This window comes from Erythrolamprus reginae, unplaced genomic scaffold (genome assembly GCF_031021105.1).
Source record: "Erythrolamprus reginae isolate rEryReg1 unplaced genomic scaffold, rEryReg1.hap1 H_1, whole genome shotgun sequence".
NCBI classification, from domain to species: Eukaryota; Metazoa; Chordata; class Lepidosauria; order Squamata; family Dipsadidae; genus Erythrolamprus; species Erythrolamprus reginae.
In genome coordinates this window covers 1,800,001-1,826,046 of record NW_027248462.1, presented here as the reverse complement: position 1 = coordinate 1,826,046, position 26,046 = coordinate 1,800,001, and the positions used below count along the sequence as shown (strand labels likewise).

General features: G+C 39.9%; 2 protein-coding genes across 2 annotated transcripts in view; both read left to right on the top strand.

The window, feature by feature from the left end:
* The first annotated feature begins 1,306 nt into the window (after positions 1-1,306).
* On the top strand, positions 1,307-15,186 carry LOC139155275 (vomeronasal type-2 receptor 26-like). The gene is made up of 7 exons (XM_070730397.1): positions 1,307-1,482; positions 3,003-3,294; positions 3,547-3,651; positions 4,561-5,400; positions 10,834-11,061; positions 12,493-12,619; positions 14,288-15,186. The coding sequence occupies exons 1-7, from the start codon at positions 1,307-1,309 to the stop codon at positions 15,184-15,186; spliced, it is 2,667 nt and encodes an 888-aa protein (XP_070586498.1).
* A 633-nt stretch (positions 15,187-15,819) lies between these two features.
* LOC139155274 (serine protease 27-like) overlaps positions 15,820-26,046 on the top strand; it is a 38,947-nt gene continuing 28,720 nt past the window's right edge. The window contains exon 1 of the mRNA XM_070730396.1: positions 15,820-15,892. Within this exon, the coding sequence (XP_070586497.1) occupies positions 15,820-15,892 (73 nt within the window). The remainder of the gene's footprint in view (positions 15,893-26,046) is intronic.

Sequence of the window (26,046 nt, the reverse complement as noted above, 5' to 3'; positions counted from 1 at the left end):
ACCTTGCTCTGGCCTCGTCAGCTAGCCATACCCTTACTGGGATTTGATCCTGGGGCTTCTGACTATATATATGTATATATACATATTAGACTTCCATCTTCCATTCATCTATTAGTCCACCAGTAAGCTGGTTGCTTATAGATTCAAGTCCGCAAATGACACATTTTGAGGGTGACCATAAGCCTGGGTACCTTATGAATTCCATTCTAAAGATCTTTTCAGAATAATTCACATAGGTTGTCATATAATGTGACAATCCACTCCAGAAAGTTGAACATCTTCTGTCCAATAAAGTTGCTATTCTAAGGTTGAGCATTAAAAGAGTTGTCTCCAGTGGTGGGTTGTCACAGTTCAGCCTGGTTTTGCAAACTGGTAGTGCCAGAGCTGGAAGGCTCTGCCCACCCTCTTCAGCACATGTAAAGAAGCATTGTATGCACAAGCACATGTGTGAATCAGTAGCAAAGGGTTTTAGAACCCACTACTGATGGTTCCCCAACTTGTCCTTAATTCTAGGATCACCTCAGACTGAGTTTAGACCTTACTTTCATATTGAATAGCCCAAAACAATTTATTTTGGGTTAGAGTTGAAGCTCCATTAGTGCATTAAATTGATACTATTTTTAAGAAATCATTATTAGAAGACGGAGAACTAGAAACTGAAATGAGATTCTCTCAATTCTCTGTTTTGGACAATATTTTTGAGAACAAATCCTATCACATGTGAAAATACATCAGTAACCTCTGCCAAAATCCAAAAATGAACCTGCAGTACATACTATGCAGCTGCATATAAATATTTAGGCACTATTAGTCAGATTGAATCCTTCAATAAGTTAAACTGAAGAGAAATGAATCAAATACTTTTGCTTGATGATTAGTGGTAATGTCACTTCATATGTAACAAGCCCCTGTTAATTTTCAATTGTCCTGTAGAGAAATTATGGTTATGGGTTGCTGATTATCTTGGTCTATAATTATGTAAAGGTAAGTAGTTTTCCTGCTTCTCCAAATCTCTATTGAATTTCAGTGTGAACAATATCAAAATCACAAACAAAAATAAGGATGTTATTAATATAACCCACACAGTTTGCAGTTAGAATGATTATGAAGATATACTTGTATGTTGCTCTTATTATGATTGTGTTTTTCAGTCCCCTGAGAAATACAGATTCGATTGATATAAGCCTGCAGGCAAAACTAAGAGCATTGCAGATGAAAATAGATGGATCTGTGTACTGAAATAAGATTTGTATTTCCATTGGGGATGTTAAGTTTAGTGATTTTAATGGTGGGTTTTTTTCCAAATATGGTAGGCAGAGCTCACATTGTAAATTGTGATATTCATGATCTTCACCCTCCACTTCATAAATATCATAAGCAAGGAGATCTTATCATTGGTGGTGTACCTACTTTTTCTGGCTTGCTCCCAGTGTCAATAGACTTCAGAAAACAACCTCATATGGCATTGTCTGAAGAAACTCTGTAAGGATTTAAAATTTGGATATGTTTATTTGGCTTTCTTGGAGGAATTCATTTTAAAGTTCCAAATAAAGACTAGGGTTGAATACCATCCCATGCAAGATATGTCCCTAAAAGATATAATTATCAGATATGGCTATTTTGACTCAGGCTGCAGATCATGTTTTTAGTATTAAAGTAATACTGAAAATGATGGGAGGTGAAATACTAAGGAATTTGTATAATTTGTAAGTGAATATTCTTCAGTTTGTTCCTTTCTGTATTTTTTTTTACATCAGTCTCCCATTTTGTCTGTTCTGCTCATCTTATGACTCAATTTTGATTGTATTGAACAATTCATATTATCAGCTGTTTCTATTATAAATAACATCACACAAGCATTATTTTCTCTTCAGAGTCATAGGGGTGTTCTCTATGAACATAGATCTTAATACTGTTATACTGAAATATAATCTATTGATGTCTTTTGTGAAATCTATGAAATTAAGTCTACTTAATTTAGGGGGCAGATCAGATTTTTTTTTAAGTATAAGAGAGTTGGAAGGAACCTTGAGGTCTTCTAGTCCACCTCCTGCTCAGGCATGAAACCCTATGGCATTTAAGACATATAATTTTCCAACCTCTTCTTTAACATGCCCAGTGGTGGAGTATTCACAACTTCCTTAAGCAAGTCTTCTGGTGATAATTTTCAGTTTACAGATGCCAGATAGCAAAGTTGGTAACAGTATTTTTTTTTATTTTTTAAAAAAAACTGCCCATTTTTACAACTTCCTGGCTAGTCATGTTTTCTTACCTTAATACACCTTGAAGTGAAGAGTTTCTTCATATCTTCCCTTGAGATTGAATGAAATTATAGGAAATCAAGAAAAGAGCAGATGTTATAATCTAATAAGAAAGATGTGCCCATACATCCCATTAGCCCCACTGTATCTAAAGCAGAAATAAGAGCTTCACGCACCCATGAGAAAATCTTCCTAATTTTCTAGCAACTGCACTTGTATTTTTTTAAAAACAAATCACTTAATTTTGTGAGAAAGAAATTGTCTTTGATGAAAATATGCTATGGTTTTATATGGAATCATTACAAGCTGTAAAGGTCTATTACTCATGGAAACTGTTCTCCAAACCATATATATGCATAATATTCCCTCTTTTGATTTTGAGGAGATGGTGGTTATAATTCTAATATTGTTTCTTTCCTCACTTCCTCCAAAATTATAACAATGTTGTAATAATATCCAAATCACACTGACAATCATAGAAACAAGCAATACAAACAACTGAATCAGTGTTGGGTTGTAAATTATTTTGCAACCCTTTTGCACACGAATTCAATTTTGGCACTACTTTGTGTGTGCATGTGCAGAAGCATTCCGGGTGACTGGGTGAAGCCTCCCACAGCCTGGTTCTAAGAACCGGTCCAAACTGGGAACAACCCAACACTGAAATGAATTTATATGGTATGTATAAGATTTTTCTTTCTGATATCCATCTTTTTGATATCAATACAACTCCTGTTGTAGCCTAATACCTAAGAATTACCAGCACATCCTGGCTTTGATATTTGCAGTAAAGGAGATCAATGAAAACCCACAGATTTTATCCAATTTCACCTTGGGCTTCCATCTCTATGACAGCTATGATAATGCCCAGAGGACTTATCAGACAACCATGCTCCTTCTATCTTCAGAAAAGAGGTTGACTCCCAATTATACATGTGACAATAAACTCAACCTGATAGCCGTTATTGGGGGTCTTGATTCCACTGTTTCTCATCATATAGCAACTATTTTGGATATCTATAAAATTCCACAGGTAGGATTATTATTCATGAAAAAATTGGGAATTTAACATTTTTCATACCACTGTTTTTATAATACATTTAAATCTTGCATCAATTGCAATAATTGATTATTTTGCCAAATTATTTTCTCCTCTGTACATAAACTTCATATGTTCTATTTAGTATCTATCTCAAACCGCTGACGGTGAAAAGAATTTACTTTCCTACACTGGATATTCAAGAGAATTAAAGCATTTAAATTTAAAATTGTTTCTATATTCTAGATGAAAGTTGTATCAGCAACTTTTTCTTGTTTACTAAATAATTTGGAGTACTGTGTACAGTTCTGGTCACCACACCTCAAGAAGGATATAATGGAACTGGAAAATGTGAAAAAAAGTATGATCAAGGAAATGGAGCACCTCCCTTATGAAACCAGGTTGCAACGCCTTGGTCTCTTCAGCCTTGAAAGACGGCGTTTAAGGGTTGACTTGATCAAAGTGTATAAAATCATGCATGGGATAGAAAAGGTAGATAGAGAAAAATTCTTTTCTCTATCACACAATATTAGGATGAGGGGGCACTCCCTAAAGCTCATAGGTAAGAATGTGAGGACAAATAAAGGGAAATATTTCTTCACCCAGAGGATCGTTGATTTATGGAATTCACTTCCAGAAGAGGTCATGACAGCTGTCAGCCTTGATAGCTTCAAGGCAAGAATAGACAGATTCATAGATGCCATATGTATCAGTGGTTATTGAAACAGATGTCCATGTGCCGCCTCTATGTTGCTTGAGGCAGGCAGGATTCCCTTGAGTACCATTTGTTGGGGGTCAAGGGAAAGGGAGGGTTCTGCCTTCTCTTTCTGCTCAAGATCCCCATTTACAATTGGTGGGCCACTGTGTGACACAGAATACTGAACCCGATGGACTTTGGCCTGATTCATCATGGCTCTTCTTATGATCTTTTGGTGAAACCCATTTATATTCCATGATTTTTCAGAAACAAGAAACTGTAATTCAGGTTTCTCAAAGATGCTTTTTCAAGAGGCAGCTGGACTTTCTTGCTTTTCTTTGAAGATGTTTTGCGTCTTAGTCAAGAATGTCAGCCACCTAAATTCCACTGGAAGTTAAAAGACAATATCCTGATATTTACTAGGACAAAAGTATTAATAATATAAATAAATAAATATCCATCTCATTAAGTGTACATTAATTTTAGGAAGAGTGGTGCAGAATTTCTGATATGATTGATATATAAACTTATTATTTTCTTTACCGCTTGTTATATCTCCTTAGGTCACCTATGGCTCTGCTCCAGTCATCAATGACAAAACTCCAGGTCTTTTCTTTTACCAGACCACTCCTCAAGAATCTCTCCAATACCCAGGAATTCTCTCTTTACTGCTGCATTTCAAGTGGTTTTGGGTTGGAGTCATTGCTATTGATAATGATAATGGAGAAAGATTTTTGCAAGCAATCTCACTGATTTTTTCTCAGAGTGATATCTGCTTTGCCTTCATAGAAAGAGTATTTATTTATTTCCTTCACATCAGTTATATGCTGCAACAGGGAACAAAAATATATTCCAAAGTGATCAGCAGCAGAGCTAATGTAGTACTACTTCATGGAGAATCATATTCTATGGCACTTTATGGTTGGCTCCCATATTTTTATGAATCACAGACAGAAAGGGTTAAAAGTAAAGTCTGGATAGCAACAACTCAGCTAGAGTTTCTATCACTTGCTTTGCAAAGAAATTGGGAAGCAGAAGTGTTTCATGGGACATTATCATTCAAAATGCACTCCAATGATATATCAGGATTTAAGTGGTTTCTTGAAAGCATAAGTCCTTACAACTCAGAAGATGGCTTCATTGGTGACTTTTGGCAACAAGTTTTTACTTGTGCACTCCCAAACTCCATGGAAGAAGATGTGAGTATTTGCACTGGAAAAGAAAAGTTGGAGAGCCTTCCTGGAGCATTTTTTGAAATGGCCATGACTGCCCACAGCTATAGCATCTACAATGCTGTTCAGGCTGTGGCCCATGCTATCCATGAGATGACTTTCTCTTACATTAAATTCAGAGCAAAGAGGGATGCTCAAGGACAGAAGCTGCAAAGTCAAGAACACTGGCAGGTAATGTTCCAAAAGACTTCACAGAACATTGAACTGGTTTGAAAAATTGAGTGGGAATGCAGTCACGTACATAAAGACTATAGAGTAAGGGACTCAACATGCAACCCTGTGCTGTACCAGTGTTAAGAATAAGGACCTAATCTGACCCTTTGAGAGCAGCAAGGCAGGAAATCCATAATCCAAAGGTAGGTTGAATAAGAAAACCCAAGGTCCATAAATTTAGATACTAGTCTGTGTGGAAGAATTGTGTTAAGTGCAGAACTAAAATCTACAAAGAGCATACTCACATAACACTCCCTACCCAAATGCCACCCCCCACTGTTCCAAATGAGTCAGAGCACTGTGAAAAGTGATGGGTATAGCATGCTCTGTGGATCTATTTGTTCTGTATTCAAATATATTTCAAATATAATGATAGGTTGTATTCTATAAAATATGTGCATATAACTATCATGACTTTTTCATTATCTCATATTTATTTACTGTCTTCTCTCTACCAATTCAATGAAACCTTTTGTATTCATTTGATTTCTATGGCCTTCATTTACACAAAAAGCGGGATTATTATCACTTATAATAATCTCAATTAATTTTTAAAGAGCACTGGAAGTTCTGATGATTAAAATAAACAAAATTTTAAAAATGAAGAAAAGAGAAAAGAATAAATCAAACTAGCATGAATTTAAAAGATCAGAGGATATTAGGAATTTCTGTTGTTGTGCCATAGTTTGCAAGGCACTTCTGCTGCTTTTGGCTCCAAATATTATGTTATAATATGAAAAAAGTTGGACTATTGGTTACAGTATGCGATATCATTATGTTCTGGGTGACCATGAATATTTCTATCTCATTGCACTCATGCCAGAGTACAAAGCGCTTCCTGTTTGAAAAGATTAGCTAATGACATCATTGTCGCCCAGGGAATACCTATTTCGGGTCTCCTTTCATGTCCATGGCTGGAGCAGGAACTAAGGACAAGAGCTCACCCTACCCCATGGCAGCACCTGGGTCTCAAACAAGGGCATCTGTTGTGGTTGGCTCTGGGCCAACTCCTGCCCCAAAGACTGTGGGGGATGGATGTGGGTGAATCCTCCCAGTGTCAGAGGCCAGCTCACTGTTTCTGACAGCAAAGCATCTGTAGCTGATAGTGAAAGTGAAATGGGATCCTCAGAGGGGGTAATGGCCAGACAGCCCATTAGTTAGTCGCCCTGTGAGTGATTCATCATCGTTATCATCACTGGATTCAGAAGGAAAGACATTCATTGATGTGCGCAGACGCAGGACAATGTCTAGGAAGGAGCAACTGCGTAAATACTACAGGAAATAAGGGAGATCACCTGTGGCTGGGTGTAATTAGACTAATTGGGGGCTGCTGTTAAATTGTCAGCATTCTGGCCTCTGGGTGTGGAAGTTTATCCGTTCAGTGAGGAAGAGACATTTATTTTGTATCAGGATTCTACAAGGACTCTCTTTGAACTGTTTCTAGGACTTTTGAACTAAATCATAGTCACGTCTGTGACTTGAGACCTCTTGAAGGAGAGTGGCTGTGACGTCTTCACAGCTACTTGTTATCTGCTTTGTGTTTGTTTATTGTTCTTCACAGCATTCAAGGCTGTGGCTTTGAAGGTGAGCACTCTGCCTTACTAAAAGTGTGTTTGGCTCCTATTTTACTTTCGATAAAAACAGTGTTGTTGACTTTACAACTGTGTGTGTCTGAATTCCTACCTTTGAATTTAATTGAGGGCTCGTGCCTAGAAGCTCAGCAGAACAGAATAAACTTCCACCCCTCAGACACACACCGTTCCAGTTTGGGTGGTTTGTTCCTGTGTCCTTTTGTTTTTCCTGCAATTGGATTACCATGGCTGGTCGTGTGGCTGAGATGCAGGCTGTGTTTGAGGCACTGCGTCTGGAAATACAAGCCTTGACACAGACGGTGCTTCAGCTGCAGAACCAGGTGGACGTGTTGTCCCAGCAGCCAGCACCTCCCCCAGTGCAGCTGATGTTTCCTGTTGGACCAAGCCCCCACCCAGGTGGAAATGTTTTGTGGCCGTGCCTGAAATGTTTTGGGGCGACCGTCGCATGTTTTCTGCCTTCCTCAGCCAGGTGCAGCTGTTTATCAATGAACAAATGATACATTTTCCAAGGGATGCAGAGAAGGTGGCATTACTCTGCAGCTTATTGGCCGGCCCCGCTGCCCCATGGGTGTCTCCATTGCTGGACCGATATGATCTGATGCTGCAGGATTATACCACTTTTTACACCCACTTGCGAGAGCAGTTTTCAGATCTAGTGTGGGAGCAGACGGCCACAAGGTTGTTGAAGCAGTTGAAACAAGACTCGCGCCCATTAACGGAATATATGAGTGACTTCCACAGTCTCATGGTGCAGGTGCATTGCAATGAGGCCGCCTTGATGGAGGCATTCCAGGATGGCTTGTCAGAGACAATATTGGATGAGCTGGTGCATGAGGCCTTGCCGGGCACCCTGGATGGGCTGGAGCAGCACTGCTTGGCCATTGAAGCCTGGCTGCTGGCTCAAGAGGTATGTCGGGCTGGACAATCCTCCCCCTGAGTTTCTGGCATCATGCCTGTGCCTGCTCCGCATCGGGGGTGTCAACTGTGCCAGTTCAGACTCCGGTTCCTGCACCCCGTCACTTCATGCCAGCCCTGCCTCCTCACATGGTGGATCGTGTCCCTGTGGGGGAGCCCATGGATGTGAGCCTTGTTCGATCCTGCATGACCCCGGAGGAGAGGGCTCATCGACATGCGTCAGATTTGTGCTATTATTGTGGGGGGCAGGTCATTTTGTGAAGGCCTGTCCTTGAAAATGGCAGAGCACGGCTTCTGCCACTATCTCAATTACTCCCGGCCTGACTGATGCCACCCTGACTCCAGGACAGTTTCCAGAGTCTGCACCCTGTGTTTCCAGTACCTGATTCCCCGATGTCGGTTCCCATGCCCCTGGTTTCTCAGCCGGCAGTTCTGTCGGGAAACTGGAGAGCCTGATTTGGTGGCAACGCTAGGTTGGTCCGGTATTAAACCTTCCCAGGATTCTTTGGCTGATGATCCCAGATTGTACCAACACCTAATGATTGCTATTCAAATCCATGTAGATCGTCGTACTCAGTCTATTGCAGCTCTTGCCCTCATGGATTCAGGGGCTACCACAAACTTCTTGGATAAGGCTTTTGTGCAGAGACATTCATTGCCATTATGTTCTGTGGACCCTCTGTTGACTGTGGAAACGATTGATGGGTGAGTTTTGTTGTCCGGGCCCATCTGATTCCATACCTTGCTGGTGTGTATGGGCTCTCCAGTTCTATGTCACACGAGGTCTCCATTTTCCTATAGTTTTAGGTTGTAGTGATTACGTGCGCATGATCCTCATGTGGTGTGGTCTCAGAACATAGTCACATTTTCCAGTCTGCAGGATGTGGACCACCACCGTCATGTTTCTGCAGCTCAAGGGCCCGGAATCTCCGTGGCAGTGTTGCCTGAGTGCCTCACAGAATTCACTGATGTGTTTAATGAGAAAGAGGCAGATCGGCTGCTGCCGCATCAACCCTATGATTGTGCCATTGAACTATTTCCTGATGCGAAGTTCCGGCTGGCCACTTATATTCCATGTCTGAACCTGAGTTAGTGGCCCTCAAGGACTTCATAGACAAGAATCTTGCCAAAGGGTTCATCAGGCCCTCGACCTCGCCTCTGTCAGTGCCTGTTCTGTTTGTCAAGAAAAAGACTGGGGACTTACATCTGTGCTGTGACTACCGACGTCTGAGCGCTATCATGGTGCACAACCGGTATCCATTGCCATTGATTCCTTGGTTGATGGAACGTTTACGAGCTGCCCAAGTATTTTCCAAGAGTGATTTATACAGCACATATAATGACTCTCTTTGAACTGTTTCCAGGACTTTTGAACTAAATCATAGTCACGTTTGTGACTTGAGACCTCTTGAAGGAGAGTGGCTGTGACGTCTTCACAGCTGCTTGTCATCTGCTTTGTGTTTGCTTATTGTTCTTCACAGCATTCAAGGCTGTGGCTTTGAAGGTGAGCACTCTGCCTCACAACAGCACGAAGCTTAAAACTTCAGCCTGATGATGGTGAATGTGATTTCACCGAAACGTCGCATAGACACTCAAAATATTACACGGGGCAAAACCCGAACTCAGAACAATCTACATACATATACCCGTGAAAACCTACGAAAACAGATAGATAGATAGATAGATAGATAGATAGATAGATAGATAGATAGATAGATAGATAGATATAGATATAGATATAGATATAGATATAGATATAGATATAGATATAGATATAGATATAGATATAGATATATAGATATATAGATATAGATATAGATGTAGATGATATAGATATAGATATAGATGATAGATATAGATATAGATATAGATATAGATATAGATATAGATATAGATATAGATATAGATATAGATATAGATATAGATAGATATATAGATATAGATATAGATATAGATAGATATATAATATTGTGGACTGATTTTGTGCTATAACCAAAATAGGAACTAGGGTTCCTATCATTGTAGATTTGTATGTTATGTAATGTTGTTTTCTTAATATATTTAAAAAACAGTATAATCAATAAAAACACTAAAAACATCCAAATTAAATAAACATAGAAGAAATATATTAGGCCATATTTTATATTATAAACTATATTGCTAACTAGTAACTAGGCAACCTGCCTTCCATTGAGGACCTGTATACTGCACAAGTAAAAAAGAGGGCTGTGAAAATATTTACTGACCCCTCACATCCTAGACACAAACTGTTTCAACTCCTACCCTCAAATCGTCACTCCAGAACATTGCACACCAAGACAACTAGATACAAGAACAGTTTTTTCCCGAACGCCATCACTCTACTAAACAAATAATTCCCTCAACACTGTCTGACTTTTACTAAATCTGCACTTCTGTTTCTACTAGGTTTTTTTCTCATTATTCCTATCATCCTTTTCTTCCCACGTAGGACTGTATGACTGTAACTTGCTGCTTGTATCCTAAGATTTTTATTAATATTGATTGTTTCTTCATTGCTTATTTGACCCCTATGACAATCATTAAATGTTTTACCACATGATTCTTGACAAATGTATCTTTTTCTTTTATTTACGCTGAGAGCATATGCACCAAGACAAATTCTTTGTGTCCAATCACACTTGGCCAATAAAAATTCTATTCTATTCTAATATAGGAAATTACTAGAAAGAATGGAATCGATTATTATAATTTGGGTTGATTTCCCTTTGTTACATTTGAATAATTTCTTTCAATATGCTTCTCCCTTCCTAATGCATAAAATGTCGTTATTTTGGTCCAGCCATCAGTTAGAATGTAAAATTTCACTTTTCTCTTAAATGTCATATTTCTGTTACTAATGTAGCTCCACTACTTTCTGAAATGTGCCTCATTTAACAATACTGCTCAAGATAGGATCACCTTCAATGAGAAAGGAGAGCTGGTGACTGGATTTGATATCTTCAACTGGATTTTTTTTCCCAACCTCTCTTTACAAAGAGTGAAAGTTGGGAGTGTAAATCCCTGGGCACCTCCAGATCAAATGTTCAGCATTGATGATGATGCTATTACCTGGCACAGCTGGTTTAACCAGGTAGGAAACAACAGGAAATAGGTACAGTTATTAACACTGAATTCTAGAATGAATTCCACTGGAGAATTTTATAGTTTAAAAAAAATATTTCTAAAAGTGCATATGAATGTGTTCATGCATTTATATAGATGGATTCAGATAGTCCTCGATTTATTATCACAATTGAATCCAATATTTATATTGCTAAGTTAGTTTTGTCCCATTTTACAAACTTTCTTGCCACAATTGTTAGGTGAATCACTGAAGTTGTTAAGTTAACAACGGGGTTATTAAGCTTTCCCATTGACTTTGCTTGTCAGAGGATTGTAAAAGGTGATCACATGACACTGGAACACTGAAATCTTCATAAATATGTGTCTATTTGTTTGTTTGTTTGTTTGAGTTTTATGCCACCCTTCTCTGAGGACTCGGGGAGGCTTACAACATATATATTCAGCCGCTCCGAGTCTCTAGATAGGGGCGGCATACAAATCTAATAAATTAAATTAAATATATTTGCCATGCATCTGAATTTACTAAAATTAAATTAAAATACTTTAACTTCAATGTCAGCAATACATGAGCATGTAATAGATTCAAACTAAATGTAAACTGCTCCAAACCGCTATGACTGCAGAAAATACTATTTCAGCAACAGAGAAATCAATGTCTGGAATGTACTATCTGGCTCTGTGGTATCTTCCCCAAACCCCAAAAATGTTAGCCTTAGACTATTTACAGTCAGTCTCACCCCATTCCTAAGAGGTTTGTATGGGCACAGTGAAGGGCTACCAACATTTTTACTATCACACTGTGGACGTGGCTGATGTAGGATGCCCTGCATTTTCTTTAAGTACAAATTGGGTGCTCTGGGGTGGAGCTCCATTTTTGCTACTCAACTGCGTTTCCTCCTGTCTGGGCAGTAGCCCATCCCTGGGTGTGCATAAGGGCACCATCATGCCTACTGTCCCTGTTGCCTAATTTACCTATACCTACCTTGCTAATGTTTAGGTGTATGTCAATACCTACTACCTTGTACATGCTTGACAAACAAACAAAACAAAACAAAACAAATAAATAATGAACCAAAATGTCATTTTAAGCTTAAAGTGAGGAGTGGATGAAGTTATATGTCAGGATAAAATACATTCAAACATATTGTCTAGCAAAATAATTTTCCCTCCAAAATGTAAAGAAAGGAATCATGAGTTTTCTTAGCAAGGTTAATATACTTTCTTAGCAAGGTTAATATACTATTAATATTCAAATAACATTCCATTATGTCCAACATTTTGCTGTCTAACAGCTCCCAAATGGAGATCTCTTAATTCAGGCTGCCTAAACAATATATTATTGAAACACATTTTACCAGTTTAACAAAATACAGAAAAGTTCAGAAACTAATATTTTGTGTCTTATTTTCAGTATGAATGTCCTTCTCTTTTATTCTAGACTCAGCCTTTGTCGCTATGTAGTGAGCACTGCCATCCTGGCTCTAGCAAAAAAGTGAGGGAAGGGGAGCCATTTTGTTGTTATGACTGTGTTCTATGTCCCAAAGGGAAGATTTCAGACAAAGAAGGTAAGAAATATTAAATTGCAGAAAGGAGTTAGGTGACTTCATTTTGAAAGTCAGGTCCAGTGCTGTACGTAATGATCAGTTTGCCATCTGCAGCATTTTCCTTTATTTCTGTCACCCAATGTAGGTCCCTGCATATTTAGGCTGGGCATCTGGGATGGCCTTCAACCTTGGGTGAGCCTGCTGGGAATTTAAACTCTTGGCACACACTCCCAGCTTTCCTCACTCATCCCTTCCAGAAACATCTGCCTGTTTCTCCCTTGCTGTGGTGAGGCAGCACTTAATGGAGGAAGGCCTTCATGGAGAGATCTGGAATATGATTCCTTTAAAAAAGTGTTACTCTATTATGGGGGGAGGGAATCCAAAGTGTTCTAATATTTATATTTTCAACCCAAATGAATGAAGTTTGCAAAGTATGCTATAGCTTTTTAAGGACACATGCTTAAAAAGCGTGGTAACTTTTTCAAGTAACTCAAATGAAATATCCAATGGAATTTATACTGCTGCTAAAGATCAAAGGATCAAAAATATCGATCAAACAATGAATATGATAGTATAGAGAAAATCAAGACCTACGTGAATTCATTATAGAAACCCCGGTATTATGTCACTGTTATTAAGCATCAACAACACAGTTGACAACTTTTTATTAAATGTAACCAGAGACATAAATCATAGAACCTTTATAAATATTTCAAATAGGAGATACCCTTATGACGCTAGCTCATCACAACATATTTAAGCATATTATTAAATATTAAATATTTATATACTTAGTTAAATTCACTAGTTAAATCTTATCTTATGACATTTATTATAATGCACTGTACATGTCTATGTCATGTATTGTTTGTTTGTTTTTCTTATTTTGTGCTTGCTATCAATTGTAATTTATGTAACCTTTTTAAATGTATATATAAGTAATAAAGATTATTTTTAAAATTAAAAAAATTAATATCAAAAAAAATTGCAAAGAAAGATTTCTGCAAAAGGCTGACAAATGCCCTTTCTTAAATATATTAGCAGGCTGATGAAAATATGATGGATAAATAAGGAATGGGTGGTGTTGTGTAGTGTGTTTTATATGGTGTGGTGTGTGATATAGTATATAATCTATACTCAACCAAAGTAACTCTGTAATATGATAATCCAAAACTCAAGACTTAGTGGGGCTGAATAAACTTAGCTGTCTAAGAGAAACACAGGTAGTCCTCAGCCTACAACAGTTCATTTACTGACCATTAGTGACAATTCTAAGTTACAATGGCACTGAAAAAAATGATTTTTCACAATTTTTCACTGTTGCAACCTTTGCAGCATCCTCATGATCATGTGATCAAAATTTAGATGCTTGGCAATTGGTTTATATTTATGATAGTTGCAGTATCCTGGGGTTACGTGATCCCCTTTTGCAACTTTCTTACAAGCAAAGTCAATGAGAAGCAAGATCCACTTAGCAACAATATTATTAACTTAACAGCTGTAACGATTCTCTTAACAACTATGGAAAGAAAGGTTGTAAAATAAGGTAAAACTCATTTACCAAATGTTCCATTTAGCAACATAAAATTTAGGTGCAGTTGTGATTGTAACTGGAGATCTACCTGTAATTAGAGCAGAGAATTATGACAACTACATAGGTTAAACACTGTCTTTTCTTTTCTTTTTCAGATATGAATGAGTGTAAGAAATGTTCAAGCAAAGAGTTTGCCAATAAGAATCAAAATTTATGTTATCCTAAGATTGTAACATTTCTGTCTTACAAAGAACCTTTGGGAATCACTTTTACCTTCCTGGCTTTATTCTTTCTTTCATTGACAGCTGTGGTGCTTGGCATATTTATAACACATCACCATACTCCCATTGTCAGAGCCAACAACCAGAGTCTTAGCTACACTCTCCTCATCTCCCTCCTCCTCTGCTTCCTTTGCACATTGCTATTCATTGGCAAACCAGGAAAAATGGTCTGTCTTCTCCAACAAACAACATTGGGTCTCATCTTTTCTGTGGCTGTTTCTTGTGTGCTGGCCAAAACCATCACTGTGGTTCTGGCTTTCATGGCCACCAAACCAGGATCCAGGATGAGGAAGTGGGTGGGGAAAAGACTTGCCAGCTCTATTGTTATTTCCTGCTTCCTTATTCAAGCAGGAATCTGTGTTGGGTGGTTGACGATTTCTCCCCCCTTTCCAGGCATGGATATGTATTCTGAGACTAAAGAAATTGTACTGCAATGCAGTGCAGGTTCTATGGTTATGTTTTACTCTGTATTGGGCTATCTGGGCTTCCTCGCCATTATCTGTTTTGCTGTGGCTTTCCTTGCCAGGAAATTACCAGATACTTTTAATGAAGCCAAGTTTATTACTTTCAGTATGTTGGTCTTTTGTAGTGTTTGGATCTCTTTTGTTCCAGCCTACCTGAGCTCCAAGGGGAAATATACAGTTGCTGTGGAGATGTTTTCTATCTTAGCCTCCGGGGCTGGACTCCTAGGATGTATTTTTTCCCCAAAATGTTATATCATTGTGTTAAGGCCTCAATTGAACAAGGTGCAAATAATGAGAAAAAAATGTTGAAGAATTGAATTCTATCCCTTATCAGAAGGTACCCTTCTTTTTAGTCTTGAACTGTCTCAATGATTTCTTAAAATATTCAAAGATAGACATTTCGAGGACTTCCAATATCTTCTCTATTGAAAAACCAGAATAAAGGTTTGCCAAAAGAAAACAAAAACAATAATTTTCTCCCTAATTATTTTCAGAAACTCTTATGTTATTGCTCTTTTAATGTTCTAGTTGGATTACTGTTGACAAAGAAAGACCAATTATCGAGAACATGTATGTGATAGCACAATCTTACTTAAGATTGTGACAAGCAGCAAATATACTTTCTTTGGCTAGAACAAACTTGGTTGTAACAAGTTCATTTTATGCTACTCGCTGTCCACAGAATAAAGAGAATGACTTATTGAACTATTAATTTAAACTCATGACATTTCTTATAAACTGGATCTCTCTGAAATCACTACATCTAAATTGAACTGAATAATATTTCTAAAGTGACCTAGAGTCATTCTATAGCTATAATTGTAGGTCTCCCTGATTTTAGATCTATAGATGCATCACTAAGATTCTGACAAGTTTCAATGATTGTTCATTAAAAGTTTTGTCTTTCTCTCAAGAGAGAGGAGAGAGTTCATGCGAGGATACATGGTTTCCGGCTTTTTGCTTCTACGAATGTGCAGAAGCAAAATAGCCGAAAACAGTGAAAATCAGCCTGCAGGTAAGTAATCCCCCCCACCTACCCTCCCCAGTTGCCTGCCCACACCTCCCCTGCCATGAGCAGCAGCTTTGCTGCTCATGGCCAGAGCACTTCCCTGCCCACCGCCTGCCTTACCTTCTGTTCTCTCCATGCTGTAGGCATCTGCCTGTGGCCTGGGGGAGCAAAAACCAAGCCACGCAGGCGGAGTTCGTGTAGGCTGATGTTGTTGCTGGCCCCAGCTGCCACTCTAGGCACCACAGCAAGATTTGGCTGCTGTGCATATGCAGCAGCTGAAATCTCATGCAGATGTCCTTCCGGCAGCGAGATTTGGGCAAAAATTGCCATTTTTCTGCTTCTGCGCATGTGCAGTAGCAGAAAAACAGGCAATTTTTTATCGGAATTATTCTGGATGCGCATGCACGCCCAGCGGCAACAGAACGACCCTGCGCACTCCATTTTCGCTGGCGGAACAGCGTTTCAGACCATCACTGGATTTAACACAGTGTTAGTTTGATTACATATACAACAATACAATGATTTGCATCTTCCTCTTCTTTATGAACCCCTTTTCTATGTCAGTGACCTTCCCAGCATGACCTACTTCCTAAACATTTTTCACAGCTATCCCTCTCTTCCTATTATAGCATGTACTAAATAAATGCAGAGTACTGGGATGACATTTTCACATCAAAATGTATTGCACCCCAAATTTGACAAGTTTTGAAGAAGTTGTGTACTGAAGTACCACTATACAGGAATAATCTTGGGAGACAGGTAAAACAGCTACAGCCAGTGGAATGGTTAGATAAGAGCCAATTTAACCCAAAACAGGAATGAGAGCAGGGAAAATGTCTCCTTAGCTTCTTGGGCTGTAAAAAAAAAAAAACAGGAGAGAAATCTACTTTCAGACTTGCAAGATTCTGTTAATGTAATCTTACAATAAAGAATTAATTCATCTGGGCATTCTTCAGCTTTAGATTGCCTCCTAAGGCTGACAACATGGGATTAACTGCATATTGCACACCAAGACAACTGGACAAAGAACAGTTTTTTTCCTGAATGCTACTAAACAAATAATTCCTGCAACATTGTCAAGCTATTTACTAAGTCTGCAATATTATTACTATTAGTTTTTTTCTCATCATTCCTATCACCCATCTCCTCCCACTTATGACTGCATGACTGTAACTTGTTGCTTATATCTTTATGATTTATATTAATATTGATTGTTTCCTGATTGCCTATCCGTACCCTATGACAATCATTAAGGTTGTACCTTATGATTCTTGACAAATGTATCTTTTCTTTTATGTACACTGAGAGCATATGCACCAAAGACAAATTACTTGGATGTACAATCACACCTGCGCAATAAATAATTCCATTCTATTTTATTCTATTCAGTGATGTTTGTCAGAGGAATAGCTGGAGAAGGATAGATCCTAGAAAAAATTGTGCTGTTCTGTGCATTGCATATTTATCTGCAGTTTTCTTTGCCACTTATGAATTTTATTTTTGCATTAAAAATATCACTAACAAAATATTGTGAATTATATTCTTACATGAGCTTTGCTAATTGCACCATTGTTTGTGCCACAGTTCATGCAGAAAGAAGTCACTGAATGTTTCTTAACAATTTGTGTCACTTTTTAAAAATTTGTACGCCTTGCCTAACTGTAAGCAATTCAACTGCTAGAAGGCAATGTTTATTTAAAAGTCTGAAGAGAATGCAGTGTTTAATCTAGATAAATACTCAAGATTAAATAAAGAACACATTTCCAATTCCCATTGCCCAATTCAGCCAAGAGAAGCCTACAGTTCCAAATATAAAGGAAAAATGTAAGATTTCTTCAAAATGTTTACGGTTTTAAAAGCTGGGAAGAAAACAAGATTCTTCAGTTCACACTCTTCACCTTAAATAACCTCCAATTGACATCACTAGCAATAAACGTTAGCAATTGCAATATGCAGCTATTAGCACATGAACATATCCAGTTTCTCTTTGAAAGCTGAGTTGTAAAATTCAAATTATTGTTTATTTTAAAAAAGAAAAGGCATATAGGTCTATTTGCATAGCAGAAGAAATTGTTCGTATAGAATAAAATATACAATTATGGAGCCATCATACTAGGTAGGTAAGTAGGTAAATAGGTAGGTGGGTGGGTGGAGAGACACACAGAGAGGCAGACAGGTAGGCAGGCAGATGCACAAACACACACACACATACAAATATGCATATACACAGGGGTGGGCAGCAGGCAGGACGGGGTGGAACACAGTTCCACTGGCAGAAATGAAGATGCATGTGCAGCTCCAGCTGATCGGCGGCTATCACTTCCTGGATTACTGGTCTTGGCTCAGCTCTCCTTTTTTTCCCTGCTGCTGCGTCTGCGCTCCTTGCTTTTTTCCTCTTTCCTCCTTCCTGGCCTTGGACGAGCTTTCCTCTCTTCTGCTCGGCTCCATCTCCCACCTGAGGTACAAGCAGAAAGTGTGAGTGGAAGTAGCGCTGGCAGCATTTGTGCTTCTGGCAGCACCTGTTCGCCTAGCTACTCAGCCTGAGGTAGGGGGGTGACCCAGGAAGGAGAACGCGGGAAACGCGAAGCAAATTGTCACCCCAGCGAGCGACACTGGTAAGGTTGTAAGTCGAGGACTTAACAGTTCACTTGAACGATGATGATCATTCAAGCCACTCCTAACCAGTCACATGTCCATTAAGCTGCACCCGCAAAATAAGCCACACCCACAGTGTGGCAGTAAAAAATTTGGCTGCCCATTACTGCATATACCATATTTTTCGCTCCATAAGACGCATTTTTTCCCCTCCCAAAGTAGGTTGAAAAATCAGCCTCGTCTTATGGAGCGAAGATGCAGGCAGGGGGGGGGGGGAGGCTGCGAACTCGGCAGCGCCATCCCCTCGGCTGGCTGGCTAGCTGCTGCCTGGCCCACCGTTCCCCGTAAGCTGCGCACACCCCCAAATACACCCGTGCGCGCCCTTTTCCACGGGCTCCCCATCCCCCTGGCAGCCCGCAGGGAGGTGGGCGGGGGCGGGGAGGTGTGGCAGTAGGGGTAAAGGGAGCCGCGGCCGCCCCTGCCTCCCCACGGTGCCTCTGACCAAATGCACCCCTGGCTTCTCCACCTTGCCCTATTGCCCGCCCGATCCGCCTCCTCTCCTCCTCTGCCACCTCCTGCCTTGGGGCGCGATCTGCCTCCTCTCCTCCGCCGCCTCCTCCTGCCTTGGGGCGCAATCTGCCCCCTCTCCAATGTCGCTGCCTTCTGCCTTGGGGCGCCATCCGCCCCCACTCCTCCTCCACCGCCTCCTGCCTTGGGCGAGCAATTCGGGAGTCCGGGACTGTGTGGCTTTGCGCCATGAAGAGAAAACGGCCGACTTTTCCCTGCTGCCGGAGCCGTTTCTTCTTCATGGCGCAAAGCCACACAGTCCCGGACTCCCGAATTGCTCGCCCAAGGCAGGAGGCGGCGGAGGAGGAGAGGGGGCGGATCGCGCCCCAAGGCAGAAGGCGGCGGCGGAGGAGAGGGGGCGGATCGCGCCCCATGGCGCAAAGCCACACAGTCCCGGACTCCCGGATCGCTGGCTTCTCCAGTCAGCAAAGCCATCTGCCCAGACAGAAAGAAAACAAGAGAGAGAAAGTGAGAAGAAGAGAGAGAAAGAGGGGGAGAGAGAGAGAAAGAGAGGGAGAGGGAGAAAGAGAGTGGGAGAGGGGGGAGAGAAAGAGAGAGGGAAAGGGGGGAGAGGGGGGAGATAAAGAGAGAGGGAGAGGGGGGAGAGATAGCAAGAGAGAGAGAGAGAGAGAAAGAGAGAGGGAAAGGGGGCTTCCCTTCACACGTATCAAACTCGGGTCTTACCCCGGTATTTCCCCACACTCCCCGTTTTTCTTTCCTTCCTTCCCTCCCTCCTTTCTTCTCCCTCTCTCTCTTTCTCTTTCTTTCTTTCTTTCCTTCCTTCCCTCCCTCCTTTCTTTTCTTTCTTTCTTTCTTTCTCTCTTTCTTTCTTTTTCTCTCTTGCTCTCTTGCTCTTTCATTCTTTTTTCTTTCTCTTGCTTTCTTTCTTTCTCTTGCTTTCTCTCCTTCCTTCCCTCCTTCCATTTCTTTCATTCCCCCTCTCTATTTTTATTTCTCTTTCATTTTCTTTCTTTCTCTCTTTCTTGCTTTCTTTCTTGCTCTTTTTCTTTCTCTCTTTTACCTTCCCTTCCTCTATTTCTTCTTTTCTTTCTCCTTCCTACCTTCTTCCCTCCCTCCCTCCCTTCAGTCCTTCCTCTCTTACTCTCCCCTTTCATAAGTTTCCTTGCTTCCTTCCTCTGTTCCTGTCCCTTCCCCCTTTCTTTCTTTCTTTCTTTCTTTCTTTCCTTCCTTTCCTCCCTCCATTTCTTGCTTTCCTTTTCCTTCCTCCCTTCTTTCCTCCCTCACTCCCTTCTTTCACTCCTTCCTCTCTTCCTCTCCCCTTTTTGGCTCAAAATATTTTTTTTCTATTTTCCTCCTCTAAAATCTAGGTGCGTCTTATCAGCAGGTGCGTCTTATAGAGCGAAAAATACGGTACATATAGATATACATATTTATTTATTTATTTACTTACTTACTTACTTACTTACTTACTTACTTACTTACTTACTTACTTACTTACTTACTTACTTACTTACTTACTTACTTACTTACTTACTTACTTACTTAACATATATATCAGGAGTGACATTCAAAAATGTACCTACTGGTTCTGTGGGTATGTCTTGGTGGACCTGGCAGGGGAAGGATACTGCAAAATCTCCATTCCCTTCCAAGTCCTGAGAGAAGGATATTGCAAAACCTCCATTCCCACTTCACTCTTGGGCAGCCAGAAGTGGTATTTTTCAGTTCTCTGAACTACTCAAAATTTCTGCTACTGGTTCACCAGAACCTGCTGAATTTCAACCCTAATATACATATACATACATACAGAGAGAGAGAGAGCATAAAGTGTGATGGCCTCATGACTTTGTATGTAGGGGATGTGTGTGTGTATGTGTGTTTGCATGTTTGTGTGTACATTGGAGAAATCAGTATCATTAACCAGATGTTGATTTTAATATGGTTCACCGAATAGTCTGTCCTGTACACAGCTGCTGTCTAGGTGTGGTGTGCAAGATGCAGGAGCTGAACCTTGCCTGAAGCAAGATCTTCAAATTACCAAGGGGCCCTTGATTCAGGTAGCCTCCTTAATAGTTTGCCCATGCATTTATGGGTGATGGCTCACAAATTATCTTAAACCAACACTTATACTTTAAATAGGAACCAGGAAGGAGAAACCACAGAAACCTTCAGTGAAACTTCCTATTCAGTGGGCAGAACTTTGTGGTCAGTCCCAAGGGCTGTTCAAACAAACTTGGTTTTTCAAATGAAAAGCAGAATTGTATATTATTTCCGTCTGTAGATTGAATCGTGGGAAATTCTTCTTTTTCAGTCAGATAATAAATTATTTCATAAATGTAATGAATGAAATCCAATTGCTTCGATCAGAGTATGGTGATTTTTCATGATGTGGTGTGAAGAGAGAGCGTTTTTACATCTGCCACTTATAGTTAAACCCCTTTCACCTTATTTTACATGCAGAGGCGGAACGTTAAAAGGCCCTTTGCATATGCTCATTTTCAATTGTCTCAAGTGAGCAATTCATGGTTTAATCCTCTTTGCTTTGAAAGATCTCCACTGGTTTATTTGGTACCAAAAATTTATATGAATACCATGCTTTAGGAAATATCAAAGGGCAATTAGATATGAGCTGCTTTCAAAAAATGAAACATTTAGGAATTAGAAAATGAAAGGATCATTTGTTTAAACTTAAACTGTGTTTCTAGTCTTGCATGGCATGTTTTATTACATTTATTTAATCAAATTGTCTCAAATGATGAAATAACACTAGGCAATATGCCATGGATTAAACCGTTAAAACAAAGCCACAGAAAAGATAAACTATACCATCCATATACCATAAATACTAAGAGAATAATATCTCAATGAGAGCCTGCTTCATGTAGTGGTTAACCAGGAGTGGGATAACCACTCCTGGTTAACTGGCCAATTCAGACCAATTCAGGTGAACCAGATGTTAATTTTAATTTGGTTCACTGAAACAGCTGTTCCAAGGACTGGATGCCCACCCTGCTTGGCCCCTCCCAGGAGTCTCCACTAACCCATTTTGGATGCCAGATAACTGCAGGTCCCTCAGGGAGGTTCTGGGAGGGTGAAAAATGGGCCATCAGAAGTCCAGAAATGAGCCTGTTGCCTGCCTCTGGAGGATTTCCGGAGCCCAGGGGAAGACATTTTCACTCTCCCTGACATCCAAGAGAAAGCCTCTGAAGCCTGGAGGGCAAAAATAAGTACATAAGTGCACTGGTGTGCCTTTCGTCCCCTGTCCAATTGTCTTTCCTTTCTCTCACCTATCATATATATTTTCTTCCTTTCATATATCCTCTCCTATAAGTTCACTTTTACCCTTATATATATTACTACATGTCTATTTTTCTCCCTATGTATTTGTGTATTGGACAAATGAATAAATAAATAAATAAAAAATAAAAAAACTAGCCTACTGGAAGTACCAGAAGTCTGGACACAGGCCCGTTTTCAGTCTCCGGAGGACCTCCAAAGCTCAGAGAGGCAGTTTTTGTCCTCGCAGGGGCCTGAGGAAAGCCTCCATAGCTTGGGGAGGGTGAAAAATGGGCCTACCAGAAATACCAGAAGTCCAGAAACAGGCCCGTTTCTGGACTCCAAGGAGCCGCTAGTATCCAGCTGAGGTTGTTTTTACCCTCATTGAGGCTCGAGGAAAGCCTCTGGAGCCTGAGGAAGGTGAAAATGCTCCCCCCCACACCATGGTGCAGGAGGCTAATAGGCCACACCCCCAGGGACATGTCCAGGCTGTTTTCACCCAACCTGAAGCTCAAGCAAAACCACTGGAGCCTGGGAAGGGTGAAAAATGGGCCTGCCTTAAAGTCTGGAAACAGACCTCTTTTTGGACTCCGGAGGGCCTCCAGAGCCTGGAAGACCATTTTTGTCCTCTGGGTTGAGGAAAGTCTGCAAAGCCTGTGGAGGCAAAAAAACCCCGGGCCTATTAGAAATAACAGAAATCCAGAAGCAGGTCTATTTCTAACTCCGGGGTGGGGGCATTTGGTGCCCAGGTGAGGTTGTTTTCATCCTCCTGGAGGTTTGATGTCAACACACATGCACCATGGTGCAGGAGGCCAAGCAGGCCACGCCTCCAGGGCCATGCTCACTCACCAAACAGGCAGCAAACCAGTTACTAAAAATTTTCAATCCCACCAATTGTTAAGGTTTTATTTCAATCCCAATGGTTAAGGCTTTGAGATAGAAATTAGGAGATTCTAATTCTGTTTTAGGCACAAAGCCAGCTGAATAATCTTGGGCCAGTCATTTTCTCTCAGCCCTAAGAAGAAGGCAATGGCAATGCGCTTCTGAAAAACCTTGCCAAGAAAACTTCATAACTTGTCTGGACAGTCCCCAAGATCTGATATTATTGAACAGAAAAAGAGAAAATCTCAACATCTGTGTATTCAGCTTCACAAAACACCTTGTTCCTCTTTTGTAACCCTTTCCTGAATGAGAGCAGCTACGCAGTTATGGGGATAGATACCATTCTGAACAGCCAGCAGAAATATCATAAGCATGCAGTATGTTTCTGTTGAAACATTTTCCATTTTCAACAATGTTCTTGGCTTGGCATCAATTTAGGCTTTGCATGAAATTTAAAAGGAGATATGTCAAAGCCTTCAAACATTTTTGAAAGTCCTTTGTCACCATGCTTCACCTTAGGGGCGTACATAAGTGCACTGGTGTGCCTTTCGTCCCTTGTCCAATTGTCTTTCCTTTCTCTCACTTATCATATATATTTTCTTTCTTTCATATATCCTCTCCTCTAAGTTCACTTTACCCCTATATATATTACTACATGCCTATTTTTCTTCCTATGTATTTGTGTATTGGACAAATGAATAAATAAAATAAATTAAATAAATAAAATAAATTAATACCCTAGCTAAACCTGGTGTCAAAAGGCCTTCCAAAAACAAACAAATGAAAAGTGATGTTGTGATTTAGTGGGACTAAGAAGATTCAGATTCCCAATACTTTGCAGGTATCACTGAGTATTTTGAGGTGAGACACTCCCTTTCATCCAACCTACCTCATAAAGATATTATTGTAAAACTAAAATGATGGGCAAACATCATGTATACATTTCTTAAACAAACCAGAAGAGAAATGTAAGAAATTAAATAGGTAAAACAGTTTGTTTCCCCTCAAACCTTGGAGTTGGTTCCTCTAACTATACACTTTCTGGTGTCAGGCTTTGTCTCGTATAAATGATGTGGAAATCTTTTAAAAAAAATTGAAAATGACATTTCCCAAGATTCAATGGCTCTGAACATGACAAGGCAGAAGACAAAGCAGCAAAAGTGCCTGAGAAGGTTCAGTTGGGGTGTGGCTGCTTTGTACAAAAAGTTGCTGGTCCAACACATGTCATTTTTTATTAAGTCTAGGACAAAGGGTTCCCTGCAAACCCAAACAGCACTGCCAATTTATGCCAAACTGAGTGAGTCACTCTCTAAAAGGCATGTTTTAGCAATTTTCTTAAACTTACCTCTCTAAATGCAAGATATTACATTGGCAATGTTTAGCCTATGAATTTGGAAAGAACTAAATTGTCAGATTGGAGAAATCTTCATCCAACTCTTTTTTTCCACTATTATTTTCATACAATCCAAAGCAAACTTCCTTCCTTCCTTCCTTCCTTCCTTCCTTCCAACCTTTTCACGCTGTTTTTCTTCTTCTTCCTTTATTTCTCTTTTTCTTCCATCCATTAGATGACAGCACTGAAGCCAGATAGGCATGAATACGTATTTCAATATTCATGAACTTTATTCAAGTAATAGACAGCAAATGCTTCCCCATCTGTGTTGTTTTGCTGCCTCCCAATGGCCAGATCATTAAACAATAAGCCTATTTAAAATGTTTTCAGCTGAAAACCCACACTCAAGTTTAGCAAGAAATCACAATTAGGATGCCAATCGCTGATATTCAAAGATGCTAGCTGAATTGTAATTTGACCATGGTGGGTTTTGTTGCCACTTCCTTGACATTTGCGTGCAATAGTCACATAGTATAATTCTTAATAACACTGCAAAATACTTCTTGGTAGAATTCCATGGTTGATTTCCAACAACCAAATAAACAACCCTAACATAAGGTTCTGTTGTTTGTACTACAATGTATTGTGAAAGCCCAACCAACATGTGAACAAGGCCATCACATGTGATCAGAATAACTATGTTTTGTTAGACTGAATTTAGCATATATTGTGCTGTGTAATTTTAGCCATAACTAAATAAGAATTTGCTTATATGAGATAGAAAATACACCCAATTAAGATGCACCCAATTTAGATGGACTCAATAGTTTTAAAAGGGAATTATTAGTTGTATTGACACTCATGATATGCTGTCTGTTAAACCACAGGCAATGTTTGTTAAATAATTGCTATTTGGAAGCAACAATAAGGAGCCAGGGTGGCACAGTGGGTAGAGTGCTGTACTGCAGGCCACTAAAGCTGACTGTAGATCTGTAGGTCAGCGATTCAACTCTCATCACCGGCTCAAGGTTGACTCAGCCTTCCATCCTTCTGAAGTGGGTAAAATAAGGACCCGGATGGTGGAGACAATATGCTGGCTCTGTTAAAAAGTACTATTGCTAACATGCTGTTATGCCCTTTGTTCAAAGGGCACTATAAATAAACATTTTAAAAAACAAACAGTTATTTCAGGTAGTCATCATGCAGGCAGTCTTGCCTGAACAGGGGGTTGGACTGGAAGTCCTCCAAATGTCCCTTTTAGTAGTGGGTTCCTACCAGTATGCCTAATTGCATGCAACTCTGCAATTCTGGCACATGAGCATGCATTTGAGATAAATTTTGCTTCCTGCACCTGTGCAGGTAGCAAAATCTTGCACAAGGACACACATGCGCATGTGTTTTGATGAGGTTTTTTGCTTCCATGCATGTTGCCGCAGCTTGGCTAAGGAAGAGAAACATGTTCGAAAACATTGATAGAGGCAACTCAGAGCAGCCGAGCCAGTCCCACACATAGCCGCTTCTCAATTTCATACTCTCTCTATCTCTG

Bases quoted from the DNA above. Each gene is read 5' to 3' on its own strand.
- LOC139155275 (XM_070730397.1), top strand. From the start codon at position 1,307: ATGGTAGGCAGAGCTCACATTGTAAATTGTGATATTCATGATCTTCAC. The intron at 1,483-3,002 runs GTAAGGATTTAA...CTCCTGTTGTAG, and splicing joins GCATTGTCTGAAGAAACTCT to CCTAATACCTAAGAATTACC. The intron at 3,295-3,546 runs GTAGGATTATTA...TCTATATTCTAG, and splicing joins ATATCTATAAAATTCCACAG to ATGAAAGTTGTATCAGCAAC.